The sequence below is a fragment of the Octopus bimaculoides genome, chromosome 26 (genome assembly GCF_046866305.1).
Source record: "Octopus bimaculoides isolate indiv1 chromosome 26, ASM4686630v1, whole genome shotgun sequence".
Taxonomy (NCBI): domain Eukaryota; kingdom Metazoa; phylum Mollusca; class Cephalopoda; order Octopoda; family Octopodidae; genus Octopus; species Octopus bimaculoides.
Genome location: NC_142953.1, coordinates 20,323,341 through 20,335,409, shown reverse-complemented (window position 1 = coordinate 20,335,409; position 12,069 = coordinate 20,323,341). Strand labels below are relative to the sequence as shown.

Sequence of the window (12,069 nt, the reverse complement as noted above, 5' to 3'; positions counted from 1 at the left end):
TACAAGTGCATGCATGGCTACCCTGTGGTAAGAAGTTTGCTTCCCAATTACATGGTCTCGTGTTCAGTTCCAATTCAAGCAAAGCATCTTCTATTGTAGCCCCAAGCCGACCAAAGCCTCATGAGTGGATTTTGTAAGAGAGAAACTGAAAGAAGCCTGTCATGTGTGTGCATTTGTGTGTCTTTGTGTCTGTTTTGATTTCATGTAATAGTTGTAAATGAGTGTCACTGTTGTACAAGTAGTGTCGGTCATTTCCAATATTTTGTCAGAACCTGTCTGGCCATGGGGGAAATATTACCCTTGCTTGGAAACATAAGGGTTGGTGACAGGATGAGCATCCAGCCATAGAAAAATCTGCCTCACCAAATTCCGTCCAACTCATGCAAGCATAGATAAGAGGCCATTAAGATGATGATGATGGTTTACCATGCTTGCCTGGCTCAGACAGAATTCTTTGAGGTAGATTTTCACCACCCAAATTTACTTTCTTGTCACTAAACCCCACTAGCCCTAAATCCATGCCAAACTGGTCATTTGAGCACAATGCAGTCTTAGGATCCATCGGATCCTGTTAAACTATCCAACTCACACCAGCATAGAGGTTGAGCATTAAATGATGGTGATGGTTTATATTTTATATTTGAATATTTCCGGTTTCTCTTCCATATAATTTCTATTCTGTATTTCTCTCTAGCTCTCAACCAGACACTGAATTTGAGTGAAATGACACACAGACAGCTTGAAGAAGAAATTCATGCCGTCAACTTAGAGAAAGCTGAAGTTATTGAACAACTGAATACGGTAGGATTATAAGTGTTTTATTTTGTTTTTACACGAGTTTTTTTTTTCTCTCTCTTTTTAAAGGTTCAAATCAAAGTAGAAAAACCATAAATAATAGGAAATAAACCATCATCATTTAACGTCCGTTGCCCATGCTGGCATGGGTTGGACAGTATGACAGGTGCTGGCCAGTTGCAGAGCAACCTGGGCTCCATCTCTTAGCATGGTCTCTATGGCCTGATGCCAACCACTTTACTGAGGGTACTGGGTACTTTTCATGTGACACCGGCTCAGGTGCTATTTACGTGATTGAGTTAAAATTTCCTTTGGATAGGTAAAGTAAAAGGCTGCCGGTGGGATTTGAACCCACATCTGATGTGAACATGACGGTGTTCTACCATTGGACCAAAGCAATCCTTAGAATTTCTTTTTCCATTTTAGAAACTTGATTCTTACTAGAGAGAATTATATACTGTTGCTTTTATAAAAATTTAGAAAGTTCGAGAGAACATGAAATAATTCTTTTTTCTTTATTCACCAATTTAAACATTTGCATATTTTAGAGTAATTTTTTCTCCACTTGAATAGCCTTTCTGTATCAGTAAATACTCAACCACCACAAACTAGAAATGTAAGCCACCGTTTGTCAAGTAAAACGGAGACATGCAGAGTTATGTCCCTTTACGAAGAGCTACAACATAAGAGTTATTACTTTACACCAGTGGTTCCCAAACTTTTTCGGGCTGCCACTTCCTTGACACCTAGGTCACATTCCTAGCGCCCCCACCCCCAACTAGCCATCACAAACATTGACCTCTTTCTGAAGCAAATTCAAAGCAACCATATTTCACAAATAAAACTTAACCTGATGAACCCATTAATTTGTTTTTACATGAATCACTACCCCATTATCGCTCCCACTTTTCTTCAACGCCTCTCTGGAACTTTCCACTACCCCCGGGGGCAGGGGGGGGGGGGGCAATACTGCCCACTTTGAGAAGCACTGCTTTACACTATAAGGTGTATATTAACTATAATGAGACCTCGAGTCATGTTGAGGGCATTTAACCAATTTCCATCACTTCTTTGAAGGGTCATTTCAGAAATATTAATCCCTACAACACAACAATGTAGATCTCGTCAAGCCCCATTTCCAATGTCGTCTGTTTCACTACTATTTCACAATCTGGGTTCAATCCTCTGCTGAAACCATATCAAGCCACAACCACTGTTGACAGCTTCTTTTAATTGTTTCACCCGTTGGATGGATGAGTGTGGCCATGTTGGGACACCATCTTGAAGGATTTGGTCAAACAAATCAACTCCCAGTATTTATTTTTAAGTCGTGTACATATTCTATTGATCTCTTTTGCTGAGCAGCTAAGTTATGTTGATGTATGCAAACCAACACCAGTATTCAACTAGTAGGGGGTGGTCAAACACAAAGACACACACATCCTCTCTCACACACACATCCTCTCTCACACACACATACACATATATACAATGGACTTCCCCACAGTTTCCATCTTCCAAATTTACTCACAAGGCAAAGTTGACCTCAGCGGAATTTGAACTCAGAACGTAACGGCAGACAAAATACCGCTAAGCATTTTGCATCATAAGGCATCAGTCAGCCTGAGGCTATAGTAGAAACCACTTGCCCAAGGTGCCATACAGTGGCACTGAACCCAAAACCACATGGTTGCAAAGCAAGCTTCTTAAGCACACAGCTATACCTGCACCTAGACGCTCAAGAACTTCACATAATCTTCATGGCATTTCTTACAATGCCATTCCTCACCTCTCCTAAAAATGTCTTGGTTTGAGTCTGTTAGGAAATCATTTTATAATAGGTGAGACATGGTTGACTGAGTGCTATATCAGAACCAGTTAAAAGGGCAGGGTCAAGAAATCATATTTTGTGTTGTGTTCATGGCTAATACACTTGACTTTAACAGTCCAATATACCTAGCTGTCAATATATGTGTCCCTAGGGCAGTGAGCTGGCAGAATCGTCAGCATGCTGGGTGAAATGCTTAGTGGTATTTCGTCTGCTATTAAGTCCTGAGTTCAAATTCCGCCAAGGTTGACTTTGCTTTTTATCCTTTCTGGGTCGATTAAATAAGTACCAGTTATGCACTGGGGTCGATGTAATCGACTTAACCCCTTTGTCTGTCCTAGTTTGTCCCCTCTATGTTTAGCCCTCTGTGGGCAATAAAGAAATAGATATATGTGTCCCTGATGCCAACCGTTACCCGTTCCTGTGCAAGATAATATTTTCTCATCACTAGATGGGTTTTCAACAAGGACTGGAAACAAACAAGCTCACTTGTACAATGGTGATGTTTGTTTATAACCAACATGTAATGTCTAGGCAAAAGTGAATGCAAATATATACACTATATGACCAGCTTCTTTCAGTTTCTTATTTTTTTATTGCCCACAAGGGGCTAAACTTAGAGGGGACAAACAAGGAAAGACAAAGGGATTAAGTCGATTACATCGACCCCTGTGCATAACTAGTACTTAATTTATCGACCCCAAAAGGATGAAAGGCAAAGTCGACCTCGGCGTGATTTGAACTCAGAACGTAACGGCAGACGAAATACCTCTAAGCATTTCGCCTGATGTGCTAACGTTTCTGCCAGCTCGCCGCCTTCTTTCAGTTTCTATCTACTAAATCACCTCATCTCTTTCAGGGTTGATAAAATAAGATACCAGTGAAGTACTGGGGTTCGAATGTAATAGACTTAAAATAATGATAATAATGAAATTATTGTGTATAGTGCTCAGGTGCACTATAACTTGTCAAAGGTGCACGTATAGGTACATAGAATTATGTACAAAACTCAGGAAAGGGAACAGTATATGAGTCATGATAGATGTGTATGGAGTGGGTGGGGGTGGATATCAGGTGTAGTGTTGGCGAATTTCAGGAAGCATGGAGGTTTTAAAGGATGCACCATCTCGGCAACTAACAACTGATGCAGGTAGTTTGTTCCCTGCTTCAGCAACTTTGAGTGTGAAAAAATGCTTCCGAAAGTCATGGGAGCTGTGCTGTTTTCTGACTTTGTAGGCATGTCCACATGTGTTAGACACATGGAGCTGAAAAAGGTGCCCAAGGTGGTTGTTGACAAAATGGTTAATAATTTTGTGGGTGCTTCCCAAGTCAGTTGCCAGGCGTTGGAGCTTCAATGTATCCCTGCCCAGGGAAGCAAGGCTTTCAGAGTGTGGTAGATGCCTGATGGAGGGTATTCGCTTGGTTGCACGTCTCTGAACAGTTTCCAGGAGGTTGATGTCCTGAGCAAGATAGGGGTTCCAGACTGGTGATGCAAATTCCAAGTGTGGCCGCACCAGAGCCATATACCGCTTTGTTCCCTTCCACTGAAATCTCAGGCCTTGTGCCAAAATTTGAAACAGTTATTTTTATTATTAAGAAGCAACAAGTTGTCAGAACCATTGACTCCCTGAACAAAGTGCTTAGCAGCATTTCATCTGTCTTTGTCTTCTGAGATCAAATTCCTCCAAGGTGGACTTTGCCTTTCATCCTTTTAGAGTCGATAAAATAAGTACCAGTCAAGCGCTGAGCTTGATGTAATCGACTAATCCCCACCCCAAACATTTCAGGCCTTGTGCCTACATTAGAGCGGATGGTAAGCTGGCAGTATCATTAGCATGCCAAACAAAATGCTTTCCAGTATTTCGCCCGTTGCTACATTCTGAGTTCAAATTCCACCGAAGTTGACTTTACCTTTCATCTTTTCGGGGTTGATAAATTAAGAACCAGTTGAGTACTGGGGTCAATGTGAGTGACTATCTCCCTCCCCACAAAATTCAGGCCTTGTGCCTATAGTAGAAAGAATTATTATTATTATTATTATTATTATTTAAGGTGGTGAGCTGACAGAATTGTTAGCACGCTGGACGAAATGCTTAGCAGTATTTCACCCATCGCTATGTTCTGAGTTCAAATTCCACCGAGGTCAACTTTGCCTTTCATCCTTTCAGGGTCGATAAATTAAATACCAGTTGAATACTGGGGTCGATGTCATCAACTCATCCCCTCCCCCATAATTGCTGCCCTTGTGGCAAAATTTGAAACCATTATTATTATTATTATTATTATTATTATTATTATTATCATTATAGCAACATCACCTGCATTGTTTCATTATTGTTTCTTGTTCCTTTGTACAGCTGTCTCGTCAGAAACAGGCCCTGGCCGAAGAGTTGCTGGCATTGCGCAAAGAACTGGAACGTCACAAAACAATAATTTCGAAGATCAACAAGGACAAAGAACAGCTGACTCAACAGAACGCTGAACTGGTTGTTCAAGTCACAGCAACGGAGAGGGAAAACCGACAACAAAGTGAAGTCATTGCTGCTATTAGAACCGACAAAGATAGTTTAGAGAACACTTTGTATGAGGTCCAGCAGGAAAATACTCAGCTCCGAGCAAGGAAAGAACAACTCGAAGGAGAAAACCAAGATATGATTATTCGTAAAGAAAATCTTCAAGGTAAGACCAAGAGGAACCCTTTAACTGTTTTGTATTGTTGCTGTTGTTGTTGTTATGGTATACTACAGATCAGTGGCATAGCTAATAGGGGAGTAAGGGAGGCAACCACACCCCTCCGAGCAAAGTTTTAAAAGTTAGTGCCTTTTAAACATCATCATCATCGTTTAACATCCGTTTTCCATGCTGGCATGGGTTGGACGGTTTGACTGAGGACTGGCGAGCCAGATGGCTGCACCAGGCTCCAATCTGATTTGGCAGAGTTTCTACAGCTGGATGCCCTTCCTAACGCCAACCACTCCGAGAGTGTAGTGGGTGCTTTTACGTGTCACCGGGACGAGGGCCAGTCAGGCGGTACTGGCAACGGTCATGCTCAAATGGCGTTTTTTATGTGCCACCGGCACTGGCAACGACCTCGCTTGAATGTTGTTTTTCACGTGCCAGTAAGATGAATTTGGTAACGATTACGCTCAGGAGTGGCTGTGTGGTAAGAAGCTTGCTTACCGACCACCTGGTTACGGGATCAGTCCCACTGTGGCACCTTGGGTAAGTGACTCCTACTATAGCCTTGTGAGTGGATTTGGCAGACGGAAACTGAAAGAAGCCAATTGTATATATGTTTGTGTGTATCTGTTTGTCTCCCCCCCCCACACACACACACACTGTTGCCTGACAACTGATGTTGGTGTGTTTACCTGTAAATTAGTGGTTCAGCAAAAGAGACCGATGGAATAAGTACTGGGCTTACAAAGAATAAATCTTGGGGTCAATTTGTTTGACTAGAAGCGGTGCTCCAGCATGGCCGCAGTGAAAATGACTGAAACAAGTAAAAGAGTGTACCAGTAGTTGTAAGTTTCATGCATAACGACCTTGTTACTGAAGCATGAAATTAATGAATGTAGAATACTATTAAGTAAATGATAACTAATGAAATATTTTGCGTAATATAAGGTGGCAGGCTGACAGAATCATTAGCATACCAGGTGAGATGCTTAGCAGCATTTTGTCCATCTTCACATTCTGAGTTCAAATCCCACTGAAGTCAACATTGCCTTTCATCCTTTCTGGGGCAATAAAATAAGTACCGGTTGAGTACTGGGGTTGATGTAACTGTCTAAGCCCCTCCCCCAAAATTGCTGGCCTTGTGCTAAAATTTGAAATCAATAGAAGTGGAATGAGGGTGGCAAGCTGGCTGAATCGTTAGCACGCCGGGCGAAATGCTTAGCAGTATTTTGTCCGTCTTTACGTTCTGAGTTCAAATTTCACCAAGGTCGACTTTGCCTTTCATCCTTTCAGGGATCAATTAAATAAGTACCGGTTACACACTGGGGTCAATGTAATCGACTTAATCTCTTTGTCTGTCCTTGTTTGTCCCCTCTGTGTTTAGCCCCCTGTGGCCAATAAAGAAGTAAATATAAGAGAAATGAGTTAAAAATTGTTTGGTGTATGTCACAGTGCCTTTTCCTTGTGTCGTACCATGCACCTGTGCTTGTGCCACATAAAAAGCACTAAGTCCACTCTGCTGGGTGGCTGGTGTTGGGAAGGGCATCCAGCTGTAAAAATCCTGTCAAACCATTCCACCCATGCCAGCATGGAAGGTGGACGTTAAATGATGACGATGATGATGTTCCCTCTCATTAACTTTAGAACCTGACTATGCTACCACTACAGATATCAGTGAATGCACCATGAGGGTTTAAACATGAACGATAGGTGCAGGCATGGCCGTATGGTTAAGAAGATTGCTTTTCAATCACATGGTTCTGGGTTCAGTCCCACTGTGTGGCACATTGGGCAAGTGACTTGTATCAAAGCTGCTGCTCAACCAAAACCTTGTGAATGAATTTGGTAAATGGAAACTGAAAGAAAGCCATCATATACATATGTCATCATCATCATCATCATTTAACGTCCATCTTCCATACTGGCATGGGTTTGATATAATTCTGTGCAACTCTGTGCCCATGGTGGCTGCAAACAAGTATCAATGCCATATGAGTGAGGTCGTCCATTCCCAGTCTTCTGTGAAAACCATGTCTGGCTATGGGAAAATATTACCATTATTAGCATTAGGAAGGGCATCCAGCTGTAGAAAACCATGCCAAATCAGACTGGAGTCTAGTGCAGCCTCCCAGCTTACCAGCCCTGGTCAAAGCATCCAACCCAAGCCAGCATGGACAACGGACATTGAATGATGATGATGATGATGATGATTAGCATTAGGGAGGGCACCATAGAAACTATGCAAAAACAGACATTAGGGTTCAACACAGTTCTCAGATCTGTCAGATTTTCTTAGACCATCCAACCCAACCCAGCTTGGAACATAGATGTATATATGTGTGTATGTGTATGTACTAGCTTAAAAGCCGCCCTATTGGGTGGCTTTTGAGCTACTGACCCCAAATGGGAAGACCTGCAAACAGATCTCTGACTTGTTTTAGAGAATTTGTTACAATTGCTTCTTCCAGAGTCATTATCCCAATGATGATCACATTCGTCGCAAAAAGTCACGTAAAAATATCACTGAAAATGATCGCTGGATTTTGCAATTAATTTCATTTATTTCCAAGTTATAAAAATTGTTATTGTACAAAAAAATTCGTCACAAAAAAATTGCTGAATACAATCACATTAATGAAAACTTGGGAATTCAAAATTTCAGGATTGCGGGTCCGGATTCAGCTCAGAATATTTTTAATTTACTCACTGAGTCGGCCTGATTCCAAAATGGTATATGCTGGGCCATGGCCTCCAGGAATAAAGTTGAAGAAGTGTGACACACTGATATTCGCATTTATTATATTAGATATTGTATATATGTGTATATGTGTGTCTTTTGTATTAATATCATTTGTTAGTCATAATGTCACCAATCACATAAGCTGTGTCCTTCATTTGCAATTTTTCATGAAATCATGACTGTCCATTGTGCAGTTCATGTTGAGAGGACTAGGGGGAATAACCTTCTTGGAAACAGGTGATGGTTGGTGACAGTAAGGGCATCCAGCTGTAGAAAATCTGCCTCAATGAATTTCATCTATCCCATGGAAGAGTAGGTATTAAAACAGTGATGGTGGGGCTGGTGATGATGATGAAATGTTCACTTTCTTAACCTGTTTTGCTTTTATACAGCTGAAATCCAAAGGATCTTGAAAGACAAGGAAATAGACACTGAACGTCTCGAAAGACAGAAAGAATTGCTTAATTCTCGTCTCCAGCAGCTTGAAAAAGATCTTCAAGTGGCCTTAAAACAGGAACAGCAATCTCATGAAGAAGATGTCGAGCGACTTAACAGAGATAAGGTAAATATTTTTGTTAGGATATCTACCTTTGTTTATCCCAGGTGTTTTGGTTAAAAAAAAACAATCAAACCATGAATCAGTGATAAGGAAAAAATAGGTTTTGTTGTGTGACAAACAACCAATCCCACCCCACCCCCACCCGAGCCAAGTTTTTTTCTGAGCATTGTGGAAGGTTGTAGGGTGTGTGCATTTGGGCTCCTGGTAGAATTTTTGATTGATTATCAACCCATGTTATCACAGATTGATTTGTGGTAACTAACATGTAGCAATTGAGCAGAATATAGGCACAGGAGTGGCTGGGTGGTAAGAAATATGCTTCCTAACCACACGGTTCTGGGTTCAGTCCCACTGTATGGCATCTTGAGCAAATGTCTTCTACTATAGCCTTGGGCCGACCAAAACTTTGCGAGTGGATTTGGTAGTTGGAAACTGAAAGACGCCCATCATACATGTGTGTGTGTGTGTGCCTGTGGTTGTCCCCCACCACTGTGTGACAACTGCTGCTGCTGGTGTATTTACATCCACATGGCCTAGCAGTTCAGCAAAAGAAACCAACAGAATAAGTACTAGGTTTAAAAAAAAACTTACTAGGGTTGATTTATTCAACTAAAATTACTTAAGGTGGTGCTCCAGCATGGCTGCAGTCAAATGACTGAAACAAGTAAAAGATTTTCAAAACTGATAGCAAAGCAGTGTATTTTAACAGAGAGTGCAACCTGACTGGCTCCTGTGCTTGTAGCACATAAAAGGCACCATTCGAGCATGGTCGATGCCAGTGCCACCTAACTGGCTCCTATGCTGGTGGCACATAAAAAGCACCCACTACACTCTCAGAGTAGTTGGCATTAGGAAGGGCATCCAGCTGTAGAAACTTTGCCAGATCGGATTGGAGCCTAGTGTAGCCTTCTGGCTTGCCAGTCCTCAGTCAAACCGTCCAACCCATGCTAGCATGGAAAGCGGACGTTAAACGATGATGATGACATGGTAACAAAAGAAATAATCTTGTTTTGTTATTTTTCTGTAGGAGAGTCAATGCTTGGACTTCAAATCTCAACGTGAGCAGATGTTACACCAACATAATTTGGAGAGAGAGGAACTTGGCAACCAGTTTGGTTTGGAGAAAGCACAACTTGAGGAAGCATTAGCTGCCGTTCAACGAGAACGGGACGATTCTTTGTTATTGGCAGAAAATGAAAAGCAACAGGTGAGTAAAGAGGAATTACGGGGTAATTTCTCAACATTATTTTTTTTTTTGAAATATTACATCAATATCATTATCTCTGCCTTAGCGAAGGCAGAGGTATTGTTTTCAGACATGTTTGTTTGTTTGTCTGCCTGTGGACAAAATATCTCATGAACTGCTGGATGGATTCAGATGAAACTTCCAACGATGTTTGGCCTCGTAACTGGCATGAACTGATTAGATTTTGGGATTGTTCCAGTACCGGAGAAGGATTCTGGATTATTTTTCCAGTTTCTTTACTCAATTTTTGAGAGCACTCGGGGTTCATTTTTAACATTCTCATTTGTGAGAACAATCGAGTTTATTTCATCTCTGGCTAATCATTGAGAGGACATTGGTGTTGCCTTGGCGGAGATTTGTGCTCTCTGAGAGCTCTTGTTATAATCAATTTAAGGCAACAAGCTGGCAGAATCATTAGCATGCCAGGCAAAATTCTTGGTGGTATTTCTGCCATCTTTGCATTCTGAGTTCAAACTCCACTAAGGTCAAATTTGCCTTTCATCCTTTCAGGGTCAATAAAATAACTACCAGTTACGTACTGGGGTCAATGTAATTGACTAGCCCCCTCCCATAAAACTGGTGGCCTTGTACCAAGATTTGAAACCCTTATAATTATTATTAATTTAAGGTGGCGAGCTGGGAGATTCTTTACATTCTGAGTTCAAATTCTGCCGTGGTCAGCTTTGTCTTTCATCCCTTTCAGGGTTGATAAAATAACCCTCTGTACCATCATTATCATTTAACATCCATTTCCATGCTGGCATGGGTTGGACGGTTTGACTGGAGCTGACCAGCTTGAAGGGCTGTTCAGGTCCCATGTCTGATTTCGCATGGTTTCTACAGCTGGATGCCCTTCCTGACGCCAACCACTCTAGAGTGTACTGGGTGCTTTTCACATGGCACCAGCACTTATGAGCCCGCAAGATAAAGGATGCTCAGCTGGAGAGGATTGCAGGAGACGAGCCTGCCGGGAGTCTCGGTCCCCTGTCATCCCCTCTGTGAGTCCCAATGACTGTAGATCCTTTTTTGCCACTCCATCCCCTTATTTTATATTCACCTTCCTGTAACTTGAATGTTTACACCCTGACATGATTTCACCATCATCTCCTCCATTTTCAAGCTGCATTAGCCATGTATCCCCTCTATAGCAAGACACCCCTATTTGTCCTCTCATCAACTAGCTTAAAGCCAACTCTCTCAGTACAATACCCTTCAGTTGAGGGTTTTTGTTTTGCAAGGTACCTGATAACTTCACTTATGCTGGTGCCACATAAAAAGCACCCAGTATGGACAATAAAGTGGTTGGCATTTGGAAAAACATCTAGCTACAAAAGCCATGCCATGGCAGATATTGGAGCTTGGCACCATCCTCTGGCTCGCCAGCTCTTGTCAAATCATCCAACCCATGCCAGCATGGAAAACAGAAGTTAAATGGTGTTAAAGTTAAATGACAGAGGCAAATTGGCTGAGTTCCTTTCAAGTGTTGGGCCTTATGGAGGCAAGGTGGCTGAGTTCTTTTCAAGCGTTGGGCCTCATGGAGGCAAAGTAGCCCAGTTTAGGCCTCATGGAGGCAATGACCAAGACCTTTGGCATTATGTCGTGCTTGAGAAGAAGACCCATCAAGCCGAGCAAAATCACAGTCATGGCAAATACTGGTGTCACGCAAATGGCACCCGTGCCGGTGGCATGTAAAAGCAACCATTACCTTCTTGGAGTGGTTGGCATTAGGAAGGGCATTCAGCCATATATAAACCATACCAAATCAGACTGGAGCCTGGTGTAGCCTTCCAGCGTGCCAACCCAGTCAAACCATCCAACCCATGCCAGCATGGACAACGGATGCTAAATGATGATGATGATGATGAAATAAATACAACTCAATGTTATCTTTAATTTCCACAGGTGATCTCATTATTGGACCAAGAGAAAACTTCTCTCCTGGACAGAAACAACATGATTCAACAAGAATTAACCAGTTTACAAGTGGAATATAACAAACTGAAGCGAGAGGCTTTGTTGAGGCAGGAACAAGACCGTGATATCGCAAACAGTTTGCAGTCAGAACTGAAGAACTTCCAAAACCAGTTTGAAGAATCAACGTAAATATGTTTGCCTTTTACTTGTTTCAGATGTTGGACTCTGGCCCCACACAAATCAGACTCCAGTATTTTTTTTTGTTATCAGTTTCTTTTACTGAACTGTTAAGTTATGGAACATAAACA

The 12,069-nt window shown here is 41.8% G+C and overlaps 1 protein-coding gene across 15 annotated transcripts in view; it reads left to right on the top strand.

Moving 5' to 3' along the window:
* LOC106867632 (uncharacterized) overlaps positions 1-12,069 on the top strand; it is a 291,771-nt gene that overhangs the window by 240,589 nt on the left and 39,113 nt on the right. For all 15 annotated transcript variants that reach the window (XM_089342993.1, XM_089342992.1, XM_089343005.1 and 12 more), the window contains 5 exons: positions 695-801; positions 4,981-5,302; positions 8,435-8,604; positions 9,629-9,808; positions 11,750-11,946. In XM_089342993.1, the coding sequence (XP_089199119.1) occupies positions 695-801; positions 4,981-5,302; positions 8,435-8,604; positions 9,629-9,808; positions 11,750-11,946 (976 nt within the window). The remainder of the gene's footprint in view (positions 1-694; positions 802-4,980; positions 5,303-8,434; positions 8,605-9,628; positions 9,809-11,749; positions 11,947-12,069) is intronic.